The 23637-nt window shown below is 46.6% G+C and overlaps 1 protein-coding gene across 1 annotated transcript in view; it reads left to right on the top strand.

Moving 5' to 3' along the window:
• Positions 1-6179: 6179 nt before the first annotated feature.
• The window catches only part of TACC2 (transforming acidic coiled-coil containing protein 2), a gene marked incomplete at its 5' end in the record, with an annotated part of 182220 nt that continues 164762 nt past the window's right edge, over positions 6180-23637 (top strand). Inside the window, 2 exons of the mRNA XM_082854641.1 lie at positions 6180-6212; positions 21580-21692. Coding sequence (XP_082710767.1) covers positions 6180-6212; positions 21580-21692 — 146 coding nt within the window. The remainder of the gene's footprint in view (positions 6213-21579; positions 21693-23637) is intronic.

Below are 23637 nucleotides of genomic sequence, written 5' to 3'. Positions count from 1 at the left end.
TCATCGAATGCCAGGGTTGGGGCCATCAGGCTCCAGCCTTCCTTTTCCTCTCTCCTGGGCTCTGGCCATGCGACTTGACCTCTCTGAGTTTCAACTGTTCATCCATAAAAAAAGAAAAAACCTACCTCATGGCTTTGCTGTAAGTGCAAGAGAACACAGGGACCCCAGGCTTGGCACGTAGAAAGAGCTCAGTATTTATGGAATAGACGCGTAAGTAAATGAATGAGTCAAAGACTGTCCCAGTTTATATTTGCAGCTGTGATGATGTGACACCAATACACCAGCTGAAAAATAAAAATTCTCCCAAACAACTATCATTTAAAATGAATTTTATATTTGAATCTACTGGAGACTAAGTTGAGGTTTAGCTGGCTGTCTGGACTCTGTACACAGAACAAGTGGGTAGAAGAAACCTTTGTGGATTCAGTCTTGCTTGTGGAAAACCCCCTTGAATTAATTAGAAGCCTAAACCATGGATCATTTTTGAAGAAGTACAGCTTCATCTGCCCGGGGATATAGAGCAACTCTAGCTAAATTAACATCGGATGCCCAGCAATGGCCACGTAGAGGGACAGGATTGGAATGATGGGTCACTTGCCCAGCAAATATTTTCATGTAAATTGCTTGGTCCAAGTTCTTGAAACCGTGAACTTCTTATTGAGCCTATGTTATAAATAGTCTTCATCAACATCTGTTTCTTTCGGTGCACAAGTCAGTTTAGCTGATGTACTGATTTCTAATCAGTAGCATCAGAATTCATGATTTTTCTGAAGGGATAAAAAAAGAAGGCAACCTAATCTTTGTGTCACTGCGGGATTTGCTTGTTGGGGGCTCCAAAGAGACCCACTGCCAGTAGTAATATAATAGCCAACAATCTATCTAGTGCTTAATCTATTGCAAGAGCTTTATGGAAATTATCTCACCACGGTCACATGAGTTACATATTGTTATGATTCCCATTTTATTTTATTTAATTAGTTTTTGGCTGCATCGCACAGCATGTGGGATCTTACTTCCCCAACCAGGGATGGAACCCCGGCTTTGGAAGCGCGGGGTCTTGACCACTGGGCCGCTAGGGCAGTCCCTGATTCCTATTTTAGAGATGGCAAAACTGAGCACAGAGAAGTTAAACGATTTGCTAAAGTTTATACATCAGGTGGGTGGTGGAGTGGCGTTCACAGGGCAGCGGTCACGACCCCATCCTCCCTCCGAGGCGAGCTTGTCCCAGAGACAGATGAAGGAATTCACATACACGTGCGTTTAGCCGTCTGTGGCGGGAAGTGGAAAGCTGGTCCCTTGCTGGATGTCCGGCTTGGAAGAAAACAGCATGAAGAGAATGAGGCTGATCAGCGCAAACACATGCAGACAGTGGTAAGACTGCTGTTGGGGTCCCGTCAGAGTGGTGCCTCCAGGAAAGGGCGTCTTGACTGAGAAATATGGACACTCTGGATTCCGTGGTGCCCGGCCTCCGGGCCTGTCCCCTGTGCCTGGGGACTCTATCATTATAAGAGACAGAGCACTAGGTCCTGGGCTGGAAGCTGAAAAGTCTGCGTATTCATTCACTCTCTTCCCCAGTGGCAGTGGCAGCCTCTGGTGCCCGTGGTGTCCAGGACAGCAGTGAGTGATGAGACAGGTGTCAACGACAATGCTCAGTGTTCAGCAGCCGTGGTAGTGGTGGTCCAGGGGCCAGTGGCGGCAGCAACAGGTGAGGCTGCAGAGCTGCCCGAGGGAGTGGTCCCTGGAGGGCATTTCACTGCTGAAATGTACACAACCGAAAACGGAGCACTGAACATTCCCCACCTTCAAAGTCCTTACCCTTAAGGGACTCCGCCACTGTGGTTGGCCATCCTGTCTCCCTCCTTCGCCTCTCTCCTTAGGAGTGAGCCCCTGACTCTCTCGTTCTCTTTGTCAGGGTTTTTTGCTATGTTTGCTCACCTGTGGAAGACTTGCTTGGGCCCTTTCTTCATTCCCAACTGGCTCATCCAAGATATTTTGCTTGAAAAGATTCTCTTCCCTAGAAAAATTCTCTTTTGATTTTGTGATGGGGGGAGGGGAGGGGGCGAGGGTAGGCAAAGGTTCTTGTTTCGTATCCCTTTAATCCTCAACTTTATGGAAATCTAGTGTTAATAAACACAAAAGCAGTCATTTTCAAGCTTTTTCCCCCCAGTAGATTTATTTTTTCAAACAATATCTTATGCAGAATCTCAAGCTATGAAACATACTCACTTTAAAAAACTGAGTTGAAACTCACAAAATCAACCATTTTAAAGCGAGTAACTGAGTGGCATTTGATACCTTCACAATACTGGTATCTGTCTCTCTGGATTTACCTATTCTGGACATTTCATGTCAATAGAACCACACAGTATGTGACCTTTTGTGTCTGGCTTCTTTCACTTAACATATTTTCAAGGTTCATCCAAGTTGTAGTATGTCTCAGAATCTCACTCCTTTTTATGGCTGAATAATATTCCATTGTATGGATAGATCACAATTTGCTTATCCATTGTCTGCCGAAACATACACACTTCTGTTCTATTTGAACTGGAAGTGGGGCACTGAGATCCCCCTCTACGTCCAACGTTCCCCTCCAAGGAGCCCCTGACACTCCTCTGAGCTTGGTAGGACATCTGGTCTCCAAGAAACCTTTGATGAAGTGCTAACTTTTTTCCCTGGAGGGCTGCACTGTGCGGCAGGTGTAAGGAGCTTCTGCAGAATGAATGAAAGTCTCGGCCACTACAAAAAATATATGTATATATATAGAAATGGACTGCATTTGTGAGAAAGAGTGGCTAATTGTTAATGACTGGAAACCAGAGAGGAAGGAGGCTGCTGACAGAAGGGTCTTTGGTGGCTGCCTTTCTTCAGTCCCACCTGAGAGCCGCAGGGCCTCCTCCACCCTGGATGGGCAGGTCTGCCTACCAGCGACCTGGGCAAGCCTGCTGCTTTTCACAACTTCACTTGCTGAAACTCAAGCCACGCCTGGGTAAGTACATTCTGCACACACCACACCATAAACAGGTGCCAGACTGCTGCGTCATCGTGTTTCCACAAGTTTTCTTTGTCTTTCCGTGTTATTTACGGCAGAATTTTCCCAGGTGCAAACAGGAAGCCCTTGGAGCATTTTCCTCCTCTCTAGAAAGAAAGGTTTGTCTCCTGCTCTAAAGCATAAGGACAAGCGAGTGACTCATGGCACCCCTGCTCCGGGAGCAGGACAGTCCTGCTCCCCTAGGTGCGGCCGGTCAGATCACAGGGGCCGGTTTTAGTTTGGATAAGCCTTTTCTGAAAGGAGCCCTGCTAATGTACTAACAGGAAAATCCTCTGCGTGAAAGGCCCTGGCCTCGATGGGCTGGGAAATGCTGATTGCACGTTTGTGTATTCACTGCGGCTCTGCTCTGGCTCTGCCCAGGTATGATGTGCAGCTGATTTGTGTCAGCGTCGTGGGTGGAGACTGGGCTGTTTTCCCAACTCGTTGAGGTGGGTCTGGGCCTCTGCTTAGACCTTGCTCGCTTCTGAATGGTGGAGGAGAAAGTCCAGTTGCTGACACACAGACTTTCCAGGGGCCTCGGCCTCCAAAGTCGCAGACCGTCCCTGACTGTAAGTAGACGGCAGAGTCCTACAGAGCGGTACTTCCTCTCCAGTCTTGAGGAAGCCGGAGGAGGGCAGTTCTAAAGGTTACCAGGAGAGAGTTTTCAATGCAGCCAGGCCTTCCCTCTGGGGTTTTGAAATTTACAGTGAGCCAGAAGTAGTTTTAAAAGCCAGTTTAAAAATCTAGTTCAAGTGTTCTGATTCTTAAGAAAATTATTGAATTTTATTTGGTGAATGAGTTTCAAAAATTAATGTTACATCGAATCACATGTATTTCCAGCTGCATGTGGTTCAGCCTGGCCAGTACAAGGAAGTTATGATAATGGATGAGGGCACAATGATTGTAACACTCAACATTATTTCCTAATGAGGCAGAATTTTGCAAATGAACAGAAAAAATAAACTGAAGTGATTGATTTTAAATAAATGAAAATTTTTACATTCTGTAAGTGAGTATATGATTTTTTTTTTTTTTTTTTGGCCATCTTATAAACAGCAAATGGCAGAAAGGATTGAACAATTGCAACTTTTTGATTAAAGGGTTAGGAGGGAGAGAATTGATCACTACAGTGACTTCACTCATAATTTTCTCAGTTTGGGGGCATTTTAATTAGGCCCGTTCAAAATACTTATATTTTATTTTCCCGTGACTGTTGATTACACGTAGTACATGGTAGCTACTCACTCAATTTTGGTTGAATGGCTAAGCAAATCAATGGACACATTTTATTTTGAGTTAAGTCCATCACTGAAGTTTTCTGAGGAAATGCTATGATGACAGCCATCCTGCTGGGAAGAAATCTTGAATCAGAAGGCAGGAGACTGGGTTCTGTTTCCAACTCTGGCCTCCCCAAACTGGGTCTTTGGCAAGTCCCTGGCCTTCTCTGCAGCCTCAGTTTCCCCACCGGATTACACTGGTAATCTCTAAGGCTCCAGCTCGAAAAGTCTGTAATTTATTTTATTTATTTATTGAAGTATAGTTGATTTACAATGTTGTGGTAATTACTGCCGTACAACAAAGTGCTTCAGTTATACATATATATATATTCTTTTTTAAAATATGCTTTTCCATTACGGTTTATCATAGGATACTGAATATGGTTCCCTGTGCTATACAGCAGGGCCTTGTTGTTTATCCACTCTGTATATAATAGCTTATATCTGCTGACCTCATCCGCCCATTCCATCCCTCCCCCAACCCCCTCCCCCTTGGCAACCACCAGTCTGTTCTCTGTGTCCATGATTCTGTGTCTGTTTCATAGATGGGTTCATCTGTGGCATATTTTAGATTCCACGTATAAGTGATATCATATGGTATTTGTCTGTTTCTGACTTACTTCACTTAGTATGATAATCTCTAGTTGCATCCATGTTGCTGCACATGGCATTATTTTGTCCTTTTCTATGGCTGAGTAGTACTCCTTTCTGCATATGTATCACATCTTCTTTATCCATTCATCTGTCGATGGACATTTAGGTAGCTTCCACGTCTTGGCTATTGTGAATAGCACTGCAATGAACATAGGGGTGCATGTATCGAAAAGTCTATTATTTTATTTATTTATTTTATATTTTGGCCACGCTGTGTGGCATGCGGGAATATTAGTTCCCCAACCAGGGATGGAACCTGTGCCCCCTACATTGGAAGCGCAGAGTCTTAACCCCTGGACTGCCAGGGAAGTCCCTGAGAAGTCTGTGATTTATAAGCTTTCTGTAACTTAGTTTCTCCACCTAGATCAAGTGAACAAAGAGTCCCGATCCTGCTATGCTATGGGGTCTCGTGGAACTCTGTTGGCAATGTCAGCAGATGTCCTGGGTTTCTCTGTGGGCTGTGTGGGAAACATCCTCATTATGATGACGATTAATAAACAACGTCACTAAGTAAGCCCAATGAAATGACTCTGGGTGTCCAGACAGCAAGCCGCTTTACATGATTATGTATTCCTTGTCTGGCTACAGCTACGCATTTTCCTCAGCAAGAAAAACATGCTGCCTTCATTGAAATATGTGCAGAAGTGAAACTGATTTGATGAAACAAGTGTTTAGAGAAAAAAATATGAAAACCACATGTTTTTGAAGAGCAGTGGATTTCACGCCTCCTAACATTGGACACCCAGCTCTGCTGTCCTCGACAGTGGGCAGCCAGCCACACTCTGGATTTCCAAACCGAACACAATTAGAAACAGAAAACACTCCAACAGCGGTGCTCCTCAAGCTGTCCTTGGCAAACGGGCCCCTTTAGTCACTCCGTTTGTAGGTATACATATACGTGCACGTTGGCGTTAGGTCAGAGGCTCAGCAACAAACTCGTCTTACAGAAGTGTCTGCCAACCCGAGGGAATAAAGGCTGGGAATAAAACACCAGCCTGTACTGCTGGGTGGCACGTCGCAAAGGAAAACCCTTCAAAAGCAATTTTCCATGTTGTGACTGCAGAGATAAACACTTCCCATCATCTGGCTTTTGAGTTTGGGGAAATGAGCAGGTGGAAAAATCCTCAGATCTTCTTCAATTTTACAGATATATAGACCCTTTTGTTTCTTCCAGTCACCACTGATCAAATCCGAAGGGACGCTGGGCACCCTGAATCACCATGGGCAACGAGAACAGCACCTCGGGCAACCAGGTGGGTGTCACGGGGCTTCCCCTTAACCTACACGGGTCTCTTGAGTGACACTGACTAGACTTTTTTTTCAGCATCTCCTCTCTGCCCAGGAAGGAGTGAACTAAAACTCAGATTGTGGCTAGATACATGTGGGCATATTCGTATCCATGTAGGCATTTTTCATTCCATTTTCAGAATTCTCATATTAAGTCTAGCCCTAATTTTATTTTATTTTTTAATTTATTTTAATTTTATTTTTGGCCGTGTTGTCTTTGTTGCTGCACGCAGACTTTCTCTAGTTGCGGCAAGCAGGGGCTACTCTTCGTTGCGGTGCGTGGGCTTCTCATTGTAGTGGCTTCTCTTGTTGCAGAGCACGGGCTCTAGGCACGTGGGCTTCAGTAGTTGTGGCACACGGGCTCAGTAGTTGTGGCTCACAGGCTTAGTTGCCCTGCGGCATGTGGGATCTTCCTGGACCAGGGCTCGAACCCGTGTCCCCTACATTGGTAGGAGGATTCTTAACCACTGCGCCACCAGGGAAGCCCCCTAATTTTATAAACTATTTTATAAACTATAAACTATATATAAAAACTAGTTTTAATTCTTGTCCTATGCTTTTGAAATTGACATATGAGAGTTCGGCACATTTTTCCTGGATTGTGCCCCCCGCTCCATCTACTTACCTACATGGATACATACCCTTCCCCCCAAAAAAAGTCATGGGCCTGAAAAAGTGGTTTTAAAAATCTATAAGTGTTGAGCAGATTAAATGTGAACTATCATTTCCACGTTAGGTAAGGTTTTCACAATTGAGGAATAGGCTTTTCTTGATTGTGTGTAATACTGGGATATTCAAATAAATTCAAATTTTATAGTTATCCATTTTAAGTTTGAGAGTTGCAATTCAATGCGCTGGTGAACAAAATTAGGGAAACACTTTCCCATTGATCTGAGACACAGTGGAAACTTTGGATTAATGGTATTGAGTTCTTTGAATGAGAAAATTCGACCTAAAGCCAGCCTAAGGCAATTCCTTTTCCCTCTGCTTTTTTCTTCTCCACAATCTTCTTTCCTCCCGCAGGAAAACAGGAATCATCAAAAGAAAAGATGGCAAAGTCCAATCTTTAGGGGCAGACAAGAAACAGTAATTGTGTTAAACAACTGGGTGGGAAAGTGTAGGGAAAGTGTAAGGGTGGGAACTGTGGCACACAGAGGTGTCCTGTCCCGCTGTCTAAAGGAGGCAGTCACCATCAACACCAGCTGATGGTTGCCAAGTAGAAATGTGGGTCCAGTGTTACAAGACCTTTCCATTTCTTCAAGAGAAGTCAGAAACCCATATTTTTATTTCCAAAATGCTTAAAGTTTTTAAAATTAAACTTTTTATGTTGAGATAATGGTTAGATTGGCATGTTGTTGGAAGAAATAATACAGAGAGATCCCACATACCCTTTACCTAGTTTCCCCCAGGGGAAACATTTTGCAAAACTAGAGTACAAAATGACAACCCACATACTGACATTGACACAGTCAAGATACAGAACATTTCCAGAGACAGTATTCCTTTTGTTGCCCTTACAGCCACACCCACCTCCCTCCGGTGCCCCATTCCTAACCCCTGGCAATTTCTAATTTGTTCTCTATCGCCATAGAGATGAGATAGAGAATGTTATACCATGTTATATAAATGCCATCATGCAGTAGGTGACCTTCTGGAATTGGCTTTTCTCACTCAGCATGATTTCCTCGAGATTCATCCAGATTGTTGCACGTGTCAATAGTTCATTCCTTTCTATTGCTGAGTAGTGTTCCCCCGCATAGATGTACTACAGTTCATTGAACCATTCACTTAGTGAAGGACATCTGGGTTGTTTCCAGTTTGGGGCTATTACAAATAAAACTGTTATGGACATTTGTGTACAGGTTTTTTTGTGAACATAAGTTTTCATTTCTCTGACATAAAGCCCAAGAGTGTAGTTGCTGGATCGTATGGTAGTTGCATGTGTAGTTTTATAAGAACTGCCAGACTGTTTGCTAGAATCCCTGTACCATTTTACATTCCCACCAGCAGTGCATGGGGGACCCAGCTTCTCTGCATTCTGGTCATCATTTGGTACTGTCACTATTTGGTGTTGCCATTCTGATGTGTGTTGTGACGTCTCATTATGGTTTTAGTTTGCATTTCCCTGATGACTAATGATGTTGAACATCTTTCACATGCTTATTGCCATCCGTATATTCGCTTTGGTGAAATATCTGTGCGTGTCTTTTGCTCATTTTCTAACTGGATTTTTCTTACTGTTGATCTTGAGAATTTTTATATAGTCTAGATACTAATCCTTTGTCAAATTGTGGTTTGCAAGTATTTTCTCCCTTTGGTAGCTTGTCTTTTCATCCTCTTAACAGGGTCTTTTACAGAAAAGTTTCTACCAGGTACAATATATCAGTTTTTCTTTTTATAGTTAGTGCTTTTTGTATCTTCCCTAAGTTGAGAACTCCTACCTGAATACAGACAATAAAGTAGGTTATATTTTCTCTCTATTACCTATACTAAACCACACTGTCCAGAATTGAAGGCCGGTTTATTTAGGATAGATGCACAGAAATCGAATTGGCACATCAAATGGATGGTAAGTATTTTTGAAAGGCTCTTGCTATATATCTATATCTATATACGAAATGCATTTCAGAAAGGTGATGACTATTTATATGTCTCTCATCAGGATATGAGAGCCCATCTCACTATATCCTTTCAAGCAATGGATATTTTGGTGTCTCAGATCTTTATTGATTAGAAAGGTAAAAATACTTAAAGATTTAAAAACTCTCGCCCTACTATACCTTACGCCCATTTCTCATCTCCTGCCAGCTCCCAGCCCTAGCCTCCCTCCCCAGACCGCCCCTCCCCACTCCTGGAGCAGACAGGAGAGGTTTTCCCGGACCACAATTTTTCACATCTCTAACTTCAGCCAAACATGACCCAGTGGGGCATCACGGGGGTGCCTTTAGGATTCCAGAACCAGAACAAGGTTTGCCTTCCTTGGAGAAACAAATAGAAATGAAGCACAAGTACGTTTGGCTGTAGGACTCAGGGTCCCCCACGGGGCTGAGACTCCAAACCTGTCTTTCCACCGTCTCCCGGATATCTCTGCCTGGATGACCCGCAGTCACCCTGAGCTCTTCAAACCTGAGCTCAACTGATCCTCTCCTTCTGTATTCCCCCTCTTGGGTACCATGCCCTATCCTACCATTCAAGACAGAAACCTGGGGGTCACCTCTAACTCCACCCATTCCCATTCTCCATATTTAATAAATCACTCTATGATTGATTGATTGATTAATGGACTGGCCATTTAACTTTCCAAATTTCGGTTTAATCAGGACTGTTTTCAATTGTGAGAGACAGAAGCCCATCTCCAATGGCCACAAGCAGAGAAGGGGCTCGTCTGGTTTATAGAATTGAGAAGTCTGCGGAGAGGGTTTAGCTGTAGTAAGTTACTGAGTCCAAAGGGTCAAAAGATGACGCTGGAGATCTCTCCTACCTGGATCTCACTCTGCTTTCCTCCATGATGCCCTAGTCCTTAGAGAGGTGCCCCAGCCCCACAGGCAGCTCCACGCTTCTTCCAGCTATTGGCCCGGCCTCTGATTAGCTCTCTCTAAGGAATCTGATGGGCCCTGATCTGTCATGTGCCCTCTCTTGAATCGATCACTGTGTCCCCAAATGTGGGACACTTTGATTAGCCAGCCTGAGCCACACCCCCATACCTGTAGGGGAAAGGTGGGCCCTGGGTGATGACGGTCCCATCAGCATGGCTTTAGAGCACTTTCTCAAAAGACAAAAATGTAGCACATATCCATGAAGTTTTTTCTTACAGCTTTTTTCCTCCACATCCCCATTGTCACAACCCTATTACCCCACACCTGGCTCACTTGCAGACACCTGCAAACTAGTTTCTCTGCCTCCACCCCCTCCCCCATCCCACCCACGCTCCCAGCCCTCTCTCTCAGAAGCTTTTTCTCTGCGAAGATGCACTTGGAGGTGCCTGCAACCTGCCTACAAGTGAACTCTTGGAAGGAAAGGTGCAGGTCTGAATGAACCTCTGTTCACAGATTAAGGACCAGGTGTTGAGAACCAGCCATGTCACTGGTGCAAAGGATGAGAGACAAGCCTGCCGAGTCCAGGTCCTTGCCTCCTTCATACACCCTCGGGCTTCAGGTTCCTCTCCCCCTGTTGTCTGATTTCCCCTGGGTAGCCATGGGGGAGGTAGGAGCACCCCCAGCAGGTTAGGCTCTCGCTCTGGTACTCGGGCGGGATACAGTTCACTGTGGCCTGTCCTAACAGCAAGACACTTTGCTTTCAGCAAGAGGACTCCGGCTTGAATAACATCATCCTTTGGCCTCCAAACCCTGAACCTCTGCAGGTACTGGGAGACGTGCTGTGCGTGGCTTGCTGTCAGCCCCCTTCCTACCTTCTAGATGGTTGCAGGCTTTTGGCGTGTGTGCTGTGTTCGTTTGCATTTTTAGTTTTTCTCCTCTTCCTCCTTCTCCCATCGCCTCCTCCCAGCTACCTCAAATAAGTGATAAAACACAGTAGAAATCTTCAATACATGTTTGGATTTTTAAAACTAACATTTTGGCGTGTCTACCCAAGACCTGGCTCGTTTGATATGCTTTGAGATGCTGAATTAGGCTTATGTGTTCAAGGTAATGCAGCTGCTAATACTTACCTTTCCAAACATTTCTACTTTGATTTCCTTTGTCCTGGACAGAAGCTGAGCATGGGATGGCGCCTCCCCCCCCCCCCCCGGCCCCTGCCTTCGCCACCAGTGGGCAAAACTGATCTGTCGTAAGGAAGATTGATTCCCCAAGTGCCGCCAGTGTCGTTGTGCATAACACAGCTGGCTGTGAGTCCCCTAGTTTTAGCCCTGCTCAAAGTGTTTGCTGTCGGCTGGACAGGAGGGCAAATTGGGAGCTATGCATCCCTTTCATGGAGATGTTTCCTGGAGACAACGTCAAGGTTGGTGTGTACTGTGGGTGTGGTCAGGGTGAGGCAATAAAATGTGACTTGCTGTGAAATCCTGGCACACCCAGGAGGAAGAGGAGTGTTAGTCACCCACGATGTGTTCCTCGCCTTAAGGAAAGAGCGGCTCCACCCCAAGGGTGGCTGCCAGAAGGTCTGCTTGGTGCTGTTGATGAAAATACTCAAAACAATCAATAATAAGAATAGAAAAGAGTTTTATTTGAGCCAAACTGAGGACTATAGCCCAGAAGCCAGCTTCTCAGATTACTCTGAGAAAGTACTCCGGAGAGTTTTCAGCAGAGGAATGATATGAACTGAGAGGGTTGTGGTTGCTTTGTTGAGAACGGTCTTTAGGGGGCAGGGGGCAGAGGTAGAGGAGGAACATTAGTTAAGATGCTATTTAGAAGTCAAAAGATAGATGATTATGGCTTGGAATGAGGTGGCAGGGAAGGGGGTTACTGGACTGGGGATATATTTTGAAGGCAGAGAGAAGAGACTTAATGATGGATTGAATTTGGTGGTAGGGAAAAGAGCAGACTCAAGAATGAACCCTAGGTTTTGGGCCTGAGCCACTGAGTAGATGGGAATGTCATTTCCTGAGATGGGGAGGATTGGAGGAGGGGAAAATTTAGGGGGAAGGGAGAGAATCAAAGGTTCTGGTTTGGTCATAAAATCTGAATGCCTATTGGGAGCTGCAATGAAGAGATCTAATAGGTATTTAGATACACAACAGATGGGACTTGAGATGTATATTTGAGTCATCAGCACAGGTATTTAAACCCATGTGACTGGATGAGACCACCTGGGAGAGAGTAAGAGAGTTGGAAAAGGGGACCCAGGTCTAATTCTTGAGATGCTCCAACATTTAGACATAAGCCCAGGGGGAAGTGTGGGAAAATCTTTGAAGGAGTTGGAGCTGGCTGAAGACAAGGGAAAATGAGGGACCTAAGAGATCATGAGAGTATCAAGAAACAGAGAGTGTACAGTGGCATCAGATGCTCCTGGGCTATAAGGAGCAGACACCTGTCCACCGATTTGACAATATGGCAGCCTTTGGTGACCAGGAAAACTTCATATTGCCCTGCAGGCCCCTGACAAGCACAGTTGCAGTGGAATAACAGTGACGCGGGTTGCATGGGGAAGGAATGATGAGGGAAATGGAGATAAGGAAGTAGAGAGAGGTGTGTACATCATCCAAGAAGTGTTCCTAAGAAAGGGAGCAGAATATTGGGACAGTAGCTAGTGGAGAGAGTTGCATGGAAGCTTTAATTAAAGACTGAAGATACTAGATGCCTGCATGGTGAGGGGCTTGAGGGAGAGAGGCAGGGAATCATTGGAAGACGGATGAGAGAAGGGTCAACTGAAGGAAGGCTGACCTTGAACGTTTGTGAGGGAATAGGATTGGAGCAGAAGTGGGCTTAGAGGAGAGACATTTCCACCACTGTGGACTGGGGGAGGGAAGACAGAAGCTGATACCCCTCAGAATCGAGGGGGGGAGGGGGAGGAGCTGAGGGAGCTCTCTTCCCATGGCTGTTAAGGGTGCAGAGAAAGGGGTGCATGTGTGCGGGGGTGGAAATGAGGTCAGATGAGGAAGGGGGTGTCCTAAGCATGGAAGTTGGGGGGATAACAGGTACTTGGGGAGACTGGGCCCTGAAGCCAGGGTACGAGGCACGGTAGGACCTCTCGTCATAGTCTCTTGGCAGTGGGCCAGCAAATTAGTTTTAATGATTTTTGCTTTTGAAATTTTTTGGCAGCAACGGATTTGTCGAATTAATGACCAATTTTACCTTAAGAAGTCAAGTTTACTAACATCACAATAGTCCTATATCTGGATCCTGCTGACAAGTCACAGTTATTTCTACTTTCATCAGTGCAAACTCTGAAATTTAGTAGTGTGACCTTGGTTTCTTGTCTGTATTGCCAAGGGAAGAGGAGTCATTGAGGGGGAAATTCACACACGCAGGCTGGACCAACTCCATCCATTTATTGAAGGTTCCTTAGCGACTGAGGCCTTTTGACCTCAGACCCACCCCCTCGTGGATGCCTGTTGCTTCATGCTGGGTCCTACTTGTTACTCCTGCTGCTTCCCTCCACTGACTGACTCACTGAGGTCTCCTGGCGGGCAGGCTTCTCTCAGGGAGCACAGAGCAGCCTAAGTTACTAGAATGCACAGCAGTGACTCACAGCCAAACCCCAGGCCTTTCCTTCCTGGTGATTTCTCTTCCTCAAGGCATCATATATGTTGGCTGCAAATGAGAAGAAAGTCTTATGTGTAACCAAGGCTGTGGAGGGTGACTGGCTTGGGCATGGGAGGGCACAGTCCAGTGAGAGGTCAGTAGACGAGCACTGAGCCAAGGGGAGCCTGAGCTGTCTCTGGGAGTGTCAGGGTCCTAGCTTGTGTGCCCTCTTTGGAACAGAGGTGGAGGTGACATAGTAATGAGAGGTTTCATGAGCCCTTTCTGGGGCTTCATGCCTCGTGACTTTCATGGATTTATGGTGAAATAAGGGACGTGTCAGCCCACATCCCCATCCTGAAAGTGGGCATGACAGTGGTTCAGTGTTCTTGCCTGAGTGCTCGGTTCTGGGTAGCCGTCCAGAGGGCACCTGAGCTCTGAGCACATGGATTCCAGAGCACAAGGGCAACACCTATCCTTCGGTGGCCGCTTTACCACCTCTGAACTTCCCCTCGGCCATTGGGTTGTCATGATACCCGTTTACGGCTCTGACAGTGTGGAGAGGGAAAGAAAGACAGTCAATCCTATTACTATAATGGCCTGACTTTAAAATACATGATCATTAAAAAAAACTCTTTTAAAGCAATTCCATTGTCTTGACGTTTCTGTAGTTTGAGTCCCGGGGTGGGACGGGGAGGATTTTCAACTATTGAAAGTGTGGTCAATGCTGTGAAGCAAGAAGACAGACGCAAAGACACCTGACGTGGCACTGGGTGTCCGAGAAGGCGCTTTGGGGGAGCTGAAGGACGAGCAGGAAACCAGAGGGAGATCAGGACGACTGAGGGCAGGTCACTGGGTGCGGCGCCCCCTGCAGCTCGGACCTCATCAGGGCAGGTCTTTCTGGTTCCGGCTCAGTGTTAAAGAGACAGCTGGGCCTGAGGTTCGTTCCTGAAGGCGACCTCAGCACTGTGGTTTCAGACTGTGGACTTCTCTGACATCCAAGTGACAGAGGACCAGGAGGACAGGAGAATCTGTTCTGAGTGAGCCGTCCCTGGGCATGTTTCTGCAGGCTGAGGTCTGTAGAAAACCTTAGGCACTGTGTGATTTCATTTTGCTTCTAGATAAACGTCCCCTAAATATGTGCATAGGTTGTTTAAATCTAAGATGCTTGGGGTCCCAAGTTCAGCTTGGCGGTGTTTCTCTATTTCCTGAGGAACCCAAGGAACTCAGCATTACGGCAGCCTCAGACCAGTGCCGGCAGAAACAGCATCCTCTAATATTCTACAGGCAGTAGGTGGGCACCTGGGATGATTTAACTGTGCTTAATGAGAAAGAAATTGAACAAAGACAATTAAACAGCATGAACTCAATGCTGATGACAGTGGGGAGACTCCTTTATTATGACGTCTGATGGCGCAGCCCGGAGGGTTGATGCTAATTTTCGCTGGAGTGATCATCGAAGTTTGTGAACTGCCTGGCTCCACGTCTGGCCAGACGCATCTTCTGAAGAATCTGATTAACTATTTTAGCTTTAAGCTGAGATGGGCACTGGGGCTCTTGGTTAATGAGTTTTGAATCAGTTTCTTCTCTATCATCATAATAACTAGAATATGTGAGTGTCCACTGTGATCTAGCCTTGTGTTTTGTGCTTCACAGGTATTATTTTATTTAACCTTCAAATCAACCTTGTAAATATGATCCCCCATTCTCCAGATATGAGACTAGAAGGCTTATGGCTGAATAAACACTAAAGCTTGGCTTGAACCCACTACACCTAGCTTCCTGCACCCTTATTCTTTTTCCTTTTTTTAACATCTTTATTGGAGTGTAATTGCTTTGCAATGTTGTGGTAGTTTCTGCTGTATAACAAAGTGAATCAGCTATATGTATACCTATATCCCCATATCCCCTCCCTCTTCCTGCGCCCTTATTCTTGAATCAAGCCTCATGCTGCTTTAGCATGAAAATGAATAATTGTAGAAAAATTCTACAGGAGCAAAAAATAAGGTTTATATCTGCATTTCAAGAGCAATCAAGTAAAAGAAATCACAGGATGTTACAGGCCATCCTGACAACCCGTACTCTTTGAATAGAGACTCTGTTCCATTTGGACAGTTTTTTGCCATATTGACAAATTGCTTTAATCGCCCACTGAGGCAGGCAGGCCAGGGGTTGGGGTCCCCATTTTATAGACAAAGAAATAGGCTCCTGGGAATTCCCTGGCGGTCCAGTGGGTGGTACTTGGTGCTTTCACGGCTGTGATCTGGGTTCAATCCCTGGTCAGGGGACTGAGATCCCACAAGCTACGAGGCGCGGCCAAAAGAAAACAAAAACAAAAAAAAGAAAGAAAAAATAAATAAGTAGGCTCCAAAAGGTGAAATGATTTGGGTTTTCTGAACTTATCCAGCCCTCTTTAAACCATATTGCTTCTAAAACATTAAATACATACAGGATGTTAATATTAAGAGTGGTTTTGAAGTCTCAGAGGTTTTCCTTTCCCCACAAACTCCAGACGTCAGAACTTGTCAACTCTGGCATCTCTGAGGTTCCTGGGTCCTTTGAGGGTAATTCCTACCACTTTCAATGCCGATGCTTTTGAGGAAGGGAAGGTAGATATCATTTATTGAATGTTATCTCTCATTCATTCACTAAACTCTAAGTTCCATGAGGTAGGAACCATGACTCTTTTATTCTAATTAAACCTTTTATTTGGGAATATTTTCAGATTTACAGAAAAGTTGCAAAGATAGTCCAGAGAATTCCCCTACTCCTCCCCCAGCTTCCCCTAAAGTTAGTATCTTATACCATGTCTTTTAAAATCTTCTGTGTCAACCTAAAGCCTAGACCAAGCCCTTCCTGAACATGAGGCAGCATCACCCAAACCCCAGGGCAAACTCAATTCTCTTATTTTCTCCATCTTCTAAAGGAAGAGTGGGGCTTCAAACCCAGCTCTCACTGACTCCAAAGCTTGTTCATTTTTCCTACCACGTCATACCACGTTACATGAGAAACCGTTCCATTTGGGGAAGCCTAAAATTCCACCTTGGAGCCTCCCCCTTCTTGGCCTGACAAAGCGCCTGTGAGGAGAGCTCGGGAGGTGAAGAAATGTTTGGGATGATCTAGCAGAACTGGCCTAAGCATTTGCCTTCCCTTGGCAGGGAGGGTGGGCAGCCCACTGGCCCGAGCACAGAGCATGTGTTCGTCCTCCATGTTTGGCAGCCTGGTAGTTGTTTCTGAAATCCGACTCCTAATGCCATGGGGATGACCTTTGGTCTACTTCCCATCATTCACCTGCAGTCACACTGCTCCCAAGAAGCTCATTCCAAGAGTGGGCGACTTGGCAAGACACTCTGGGCCTGATCTAACCATGTTCATTAAATCTCTTTATTGGCATGACCCGTAAGCAGTGGTCTAGAGAGGTGGGGCACATTTAAGAGGTAAGGTCTGGGGAATTTTTCTTTTTTAATGAGGAAACACTTTAGCTCTTGATAAAGTGTATTTTCCAGGACTGGAAAGTTGCTGCAACTGTTTGAAAATTGCTTTAAAATAAACCCAGAGCTCTGGAGTATTCCTGAGCCAAAGAAAGACTGTTTGTTTACTCAAGCAATGGCAGCAAAGGAAAGATTTGAAGAAGCAGTTTGAAGAGTCAGTTTGTCACGTGGAGGACTGCCGATTTTTTTTTCCAGGCTGCTATTTAGCAGTGTAAGGGGTAACTTTAGAAATGTACGCTATTTGTAGTGACACCTGTTGACACAGCAGACCCCTTGGGATCCTGTAAACAACAGGGCTTAGTACTGTTGCTAGGATGGGGAAACTGGACAGGGGTTGGCGGGGGTGGGGTGGGGGGTGGGGGGGTGGGGTGGGGGTGGGGTGGGGGGGTGGGGTGGGGGTGGGGTGGGGGGTGGGGTGGGGGTGGGGTGGGGGTGGGGGTGGGGGTGGGGGGGTGGGGGTGGGGTGGGTGTGGGTGGGGTGGGGTGGGGTGGGGGTGGGGGGTGGGGGGTGGTCTGGGGGTGGGGGGTGGGGTGGGGGTGGGGTGGGGGTTGGGGGGTGGGGTGGTGGGGGTGGGGGGTGGGGGTGGGGTGGGGGTGGGGGATGGGGGTGGGTGGGGGTGGGGGTGTGGGGGTGGGGTGGGGGTGGGGGTGTGGGGTGGGGTGGGTGGGGGTGTGGGGTGGGGTGGGTGTGGGGGTGGGGTGGGGGGTGGGGTGGGGGTGGGGGGTGGGGGTGGACTCAAAGACACCGTAGGAAATGTGGCAGAAGCAAGAGCTCCAAGGACTGAGTGTACTTCCCTCGATTTGCAGAAGTGGCTACCAGACTAAACGGGAATAATCTACTTTTCATACATCCAACAAGTATTTCTAGAATGCCTGTCTGTGCCAGGGCTATTCTAGGCATTGACTCTAGGCCTCTGTATCACATTGTTCATAAACGTCCAGTTGTTTTAGTTCCTCTGAGCATGGCAGGAAGATGGCAGGAATCACAGGCAACTATTTCCACTGCTTGGTGAGGCAGCATAAAGTAGGGAGGGGTCAAGGGCACAGATTCTAGAGCCAAACCATCTGGGTTCAAGTCCTGGCTTCACCACTTCCAAGCTGTGTGATTTCGGGCAAGTGGCTTAACCTCTCTGTGCTGTGATCTTATCAGTAAAATAGGATTGTTGTAAGAATTGAAGGAGTTTAGAAATATGTTAAACACTTAAAAGAATAGTACAGATTTCCCCAGCTACCTGCTATCTGAAAGTAGAGCATTCTTAGGAAACCTTTTGTAAGCTGAAATGGCTTAAAGCAAAGAAGCGATTACCTTAGGACATTTCTTGCTAATGGATGCACAGAATAAATTGAATAAAGCACAGACGCTCACAGGCACATTTCAAAGCTATGGCGACTTGATGCTGTGATGCTGAGTGTGGTTCCCGGGGAAGGAGCTTGGCGGGGCCCCTCTTGCTGCTGCTGGGCGTTCTCGCTGCCTCCATACCGGCTTTGCTGCCAAACAAACACTGAATGCTGTTTTTGCTTTTTGCCTCTTTTCATAAAAGCAAAAATCCTCTTGGGATCTCTTTTGGTTAGCGAAAACAGGTACAGGTCTTTTGTAATAAAAAAATTACATAAAGCAAACATGAAAAGCAGCGGTTACCTGTACGTGGCACATAGAAAGTGTTTACAGTGATAAGTTTGCTACTATTGTTATACCAGAAAATGTGCTATGTAGGCGTTGGGTGTCATTATTACTGTGCAAAGAGTATTGGACTTCAAGGCCGGAGACCTGGCCAAGCCACTTAACCTTCTGTTTCTCATCTGAAAAAATGGAAAGCATTATTTTACCTGCCTGTCTAGCACACAGGGATTTCGTAAGACTCAGAGGATGTGAAATAACTTTGCAAAGTGCAGCATGCCATTCCCATGGGTAGTACTATTGCCTTTATTTTGACTCCATCCAGGGATGTTTTTGCTGGAGAGAACTGCAGATTAGCTCTTTATTAGAAGGAGAGGTGGCCCTGAAAAGTGAGAAAGGTCTATCCTATTTCGTTCTTCAAAGACAAATCTGAGCCCTTGTTATACTTCCTTTGCCTGAGGAAGTTCAGCACGTGGTTCCCTCCCCCCTTTAGTCAGAGCAAAGATCTGCCCCCCTATTCCATCTGTTGTTTGCATCTGTCTGAGCTGTTAGACATGTCAGTGTGTTTCCAGAATTTCTTCACCTTGATCGTGGAATAAAGAGCAGGAGATTTATCTGTTAAATTATTTGCAGATAACAGGGTGATTGAAAGGGAAGCCTGGCTGCGGAAGGTATTTGGAGCTGAGGCCTGCATGACAGTTAGACAAGTAGGAACTGGGTTACAATTTTAAAAATTCAGGACCCTGATATGAAAATGTCACTCACTCTGTGCTGTGATTCTGGAGTTATCAAAGTAAAAATTGTAAACCATGAACCCCAAGGTAGTAATATTGTACAGATAAAGAACCTTCCTCAGAAGAGTCAGGAACACTTGGAGTTTGAATTTACCGTGATTTGAAGTTTCTACTGTCTTGATACTGCCCTAGAGGATGATTGTTGTCCTGGAGTCACAGATCAGGAGACTGAGGCCCACAGGACAGGGCAGCGGCGCTCGTTACAGGGAAGGGTTCAGCCAGCATGGAGATCAGGCCAGCCTGGGGTCCGCAGGCCCCCCTTAGGTGAGGAATCAACCCCAGTTGTTTGCCTCCATTGAAGGCATAGAATAGAGATGCCTTTCCTTGGCTTTGGGCTCAGAGAGAATTAGGTCCATCCAGACTCCACTGCTGTGTGATCTTGGCCAAATACTTAACCTCTCAAAGCCTCTGTTCTAAAACAGGGACACAAACAGCATCTTCTTCATCAGGTTGTGGTGAAGATTGAATAGAAGGCTCCTGGCCCAGCGCCTGGTACATGCTCAGTAAACAGATGCTATTATTATTGTTGTGTTATTATTTTCCCCCCATTCTGTCTCAGCAAAAGTGAATGAAGATTTTTCTAATTGTGGTATTCCTGTTAGCACTGGAATATATGGGTCCCTGAGAGCTGAAGCATCTTTTATGTTTTCCCTCTGGACACAGCTGGGTGAACACAAACAGTCAGCTGTTCAGAGAAATGCACCAGGTGGGGAAGCATGTCATCTCGGCTTTTCTCTACCTGCTGGCTCTGCTCTGCTGCTACAGGCTGCCGGCCTCCACAATGGCTAGGGACAGACTGCCGGTAACCCTTGCATTCATATTCTACAGAACCAGCCACCAGATTTCCGTCCCTCTTGTTCTTTGGGAGTCCTGAGGAAGGGCCTGTTCTTAATTTGAGTCTTGTGTGCATCCCGATAGGCAGGGGTGTGGAGCAGTAGGCTGGCGTTTCCGTGAGAACCTCAGGGACGGAGGGTATGCGTGGAACAGGTCTCTAGAAGAAGGCAGATCTGGCCCCAAAGAAGGATGTGTGTGTTGTTTCAGGGAGGGGGGTTCAGGAACACTGCTGGGAAGACAAATAAAAGACAACCGCGGGGCTTCCCTGGTGGCGCAGTGGTTGAGAGTCCGCTTGCAGATGCAGGGGACACGGGTTGGTGCCCTGGTCCGGGGGGATCCCACATGCCGCGGAGCGGCTGGGCCCGTGAGCCATGGCCGCTGAGCCTGCGCGTCCGGAGCCTGTACTCCGCAACGGGAGAGGCCACAACAGTGAGAGGCCCACGTACTGCAAAAAAAAAAAAAAAAAAAAAAGACAACCAGTGCTTTGGGGAATACTTCTGGGGGTTCCTAAAAGTCCTTTCCCCATTTCTTTTTTTTTTTTTTTTTTTTTGCGGTACGCGGGCCTCTCACTGTTGTGGCGTCTCCTGTTGCGGAGCACAGGCTCCGGACATGCAGGCCCAGCAGCCATGGCTCACGGGCCCAGCCGCTCCGCGGCATGTGGGGTCCTCCCGGACCGGGGCACGAACCCGTGTCCCCTGCATCGGCAGGCAGACTCTCAACCACTGCGCCACCAGGGAAGCCCCCTTTCCCCATTTCTGATATTTGTATCTGACTTAAATGAGCACAATTTAAATTGAGTTTTAAAAACATCTCATCTCTTTCTGTCCTGTGATTTGAAGTTTTGACTGTGCTCTAAATGTTTGCATCTTGATTTTAAAAATCAACTGAACAGCAGACAAGCTTATTGCGGGGGTTTAAGAAAAGACGACCAACTGTCAGAATGGTCAGGACCTCAGTGAGGAGCCCTAAGGTTCCCAGGGTCCCTCATTTTCTTCCTTCAGTTTTTTTTTTTTTTTTTCCAGGTTTCCAGCTGAATTCTGGTGTGCAAAACCGTGAGGCAGGGGAAGGAAGTGTGTTTTCATCTAGGCAGTGCCCCAGACGAGACACTTTAAGATCTCAGATTCAATATCCCACTTTCTCCAGGGAGCAGACGACCCCCAAAGTATAATGTGTTTCCTAGTCTCAGTTTCTTACTAAAACAGTTAACCTACTCAGCTGGAAATCTCTGGTTTACTGTGTTTCTCCTCCATTGGGTGGGAGCAGGGGCCACGGTCGCTTTGCCCACCGTGTATCCCCAAAGCCTTGCTCAGCGCCTGGCACAGAGTTGGTGCTCAGATGGGCGGTAAAGCAAACCAGAAACCTGGCCCTTGGAATGTTGTGGTCAGTGGACCATTGATAAAGTCTCTGTGTTTTCAAAGACTCTTGTTTGATTTCCTTTCCAATTTCTTTTTCTTGTCGCTCAGAAGACTTCTTTAGCTCGGAGTCCAGGATCCGTGGAACGGCCTGGGAATGGTCAGAGTGCAGAAACGAAGCCGGAGGAGAAGCCCAGAAGCAATGACCGCAGAGATCTGCCCAGGTAGGACCAGGTCTGGAGGACTGACCCAGCCCAAGGCATGGCCAGCTCGCTGCCTGTTCAGAGTTTGTTTTGCTCTATTTACTTTGGAAAATTTACCCTAAAATCCATGATGTGGTCCTTGGTGGTGAGGTGCTCCAGGCTGTGGTTCCTAGACCTCTTTGTGATTGCCTAGATGCATGATGGGAAAAGTAATGTTTTCCTGCCCAGGGATGAAATTAGTAATGATAGGCTTCCATTCCACAGCACGCCAGGTCTTTTATCCTCATTGTCAGAATTTACAATAAACAAGATCAAGGCTGCCAAGGGGCTTAACAGGGGTGACTAATCTGTGGCAAAGTTGGGGTCTGTATTCTAGCACGGAAGCCGAGGTGGGCACCGGAGGATGAGACAGAGGATTCAAAGAACAATCGCTGAGTCTCAGGGAGACTGTGCATGAATTTCAGAAATCAACAAACAAGGCCACACCGCCACAGTGGAACGTGGCCAGTGCAGGTGCGGCCCACTGGTCAGTAGTCCCTCGTTTCGACCCGCAGTCAGGTCCTGATTTCCCCGCTAGGGCTACTGGGAAGGAATCCAATCGACTCTCCCCACGTAGTGTTCAGCAGCGACAGTTTTGGGGTCAGTCACAAGCAGAGGGTGAGCAGAGGTGAACATTCTGTCCCCAGAACGGACACTGGTCAGGAACACTGGTGTCAATTAATAATTGCCTGTGGGTTCAGCACATGATCTGGTCAGAAAAACCCTCCTGAACAAATAAATTGAAGCCCAGCGTCTGGGAGGCTGTAGTTACAGGCCTTAAAGGAACAAATGAACAAAAGCTTCAAGGAGCAAATATGCAAAATTGAGTGGTACACACCCCGCCCCCCAAATCCCCCATCATTGACTTCAGGTCTCAAACGCTTTGCAATCACTTTTCACGTCAAGAGTTTAAGCAATATTTTTTGCTTTGAGGGTCATGGGTGAGTAAGAGCGGCCCCTGGTGGCAGGAATTTCCACGCCGGCTGGTGTCATTTTCTGGGGGGGGGGGGTCTTCAGTTAATGCGGTTTCCAGAGGAGAGGCTCTTTGAACCTCTTGGCATGAACACTGGATTTCTTTAGGGCAATGCTGATCCTGCGGGGCAGAGGATTCTTTTTTGTGGAGAGAGGCACAGACTATGCCTTGAATGGCACCTTTGATCTCAATTCTTTGTAAAATGGGGGCTTCCTTTCCCTCCCAGAACCCCATGGCTGCTCCACCTTCATGAACTTTTCTATCAGGGTAGCAGGACAAAGGGTTTAATATTTGGCTCTAACTAGACTGGATGACAGTCTAAACTGGCTCCCGGTGATATGAATCTAATAATCTGGAATCCTACACAAGCGAAGTCACTGCTGGCTGAGACCCAAGGTCCAGCTCTTCCATCCCCATCCTTGTGAGGTTCTGGGATTCCTGGACAGGTTTGGGAATTACTTGGGGCCGGTGTCCCAGCTGGCCTGGGGAGTAACAGCAGCTCAAAGTTCTTTCGTTTCTTGTTCCTCAGCTTAAATCAATTATCTTTCCCTTGAAGAAGAATTGTCTCTCATTGGCAGGCAAATTGCACATGAGGTGCCTTCTAAGAGCAAGTTCAAAAAAGCAACTTCCTGTTCACAGTTAAAAACATGATTCTCCTCCGTAAATGTGCCCATGTCTATTGTGCAAGGCCCTGCACTAACTAACTCAGAAACTAGCAAGAGGAGGCCGGGGAGTCAGGATGTTTACAGGAAGAGAGAGCGAGCATGGGGTCCCCTGTGTGCTATTTCAGTGGGGCATGCCACCCTTGGCATCCACAACAATGATAGCATTTAACTAGGATTTGACGTTTATTTTGCAGATGGGCACTAGAAACTATGCCACATGCTCTATGCCTGCAAAATAAAATTTTATTTTCTTTAAATCAATTCATTTCTGATTCTGAGTCCTTACTTG

The sequence above is a fragment of the Leucopleurus acutus genome (assembly GCF_964270905.1).
Source record: "Leucopleurus acutus genome assembly, chromosome: 14".
In the NCBI taxonomy this organism is placed as follows: Eukaryota; Metazoa; Chordata; class Mammalia; order Artiodactyla; family Delphinidae; genus Leucopleurus; species Leucopleurus acutus.
The sequence above is the reverse complement of the archived record's forward strand: the minus strand, read 5'-3'. Positions and strand labels throughout refer to the sequence as shown.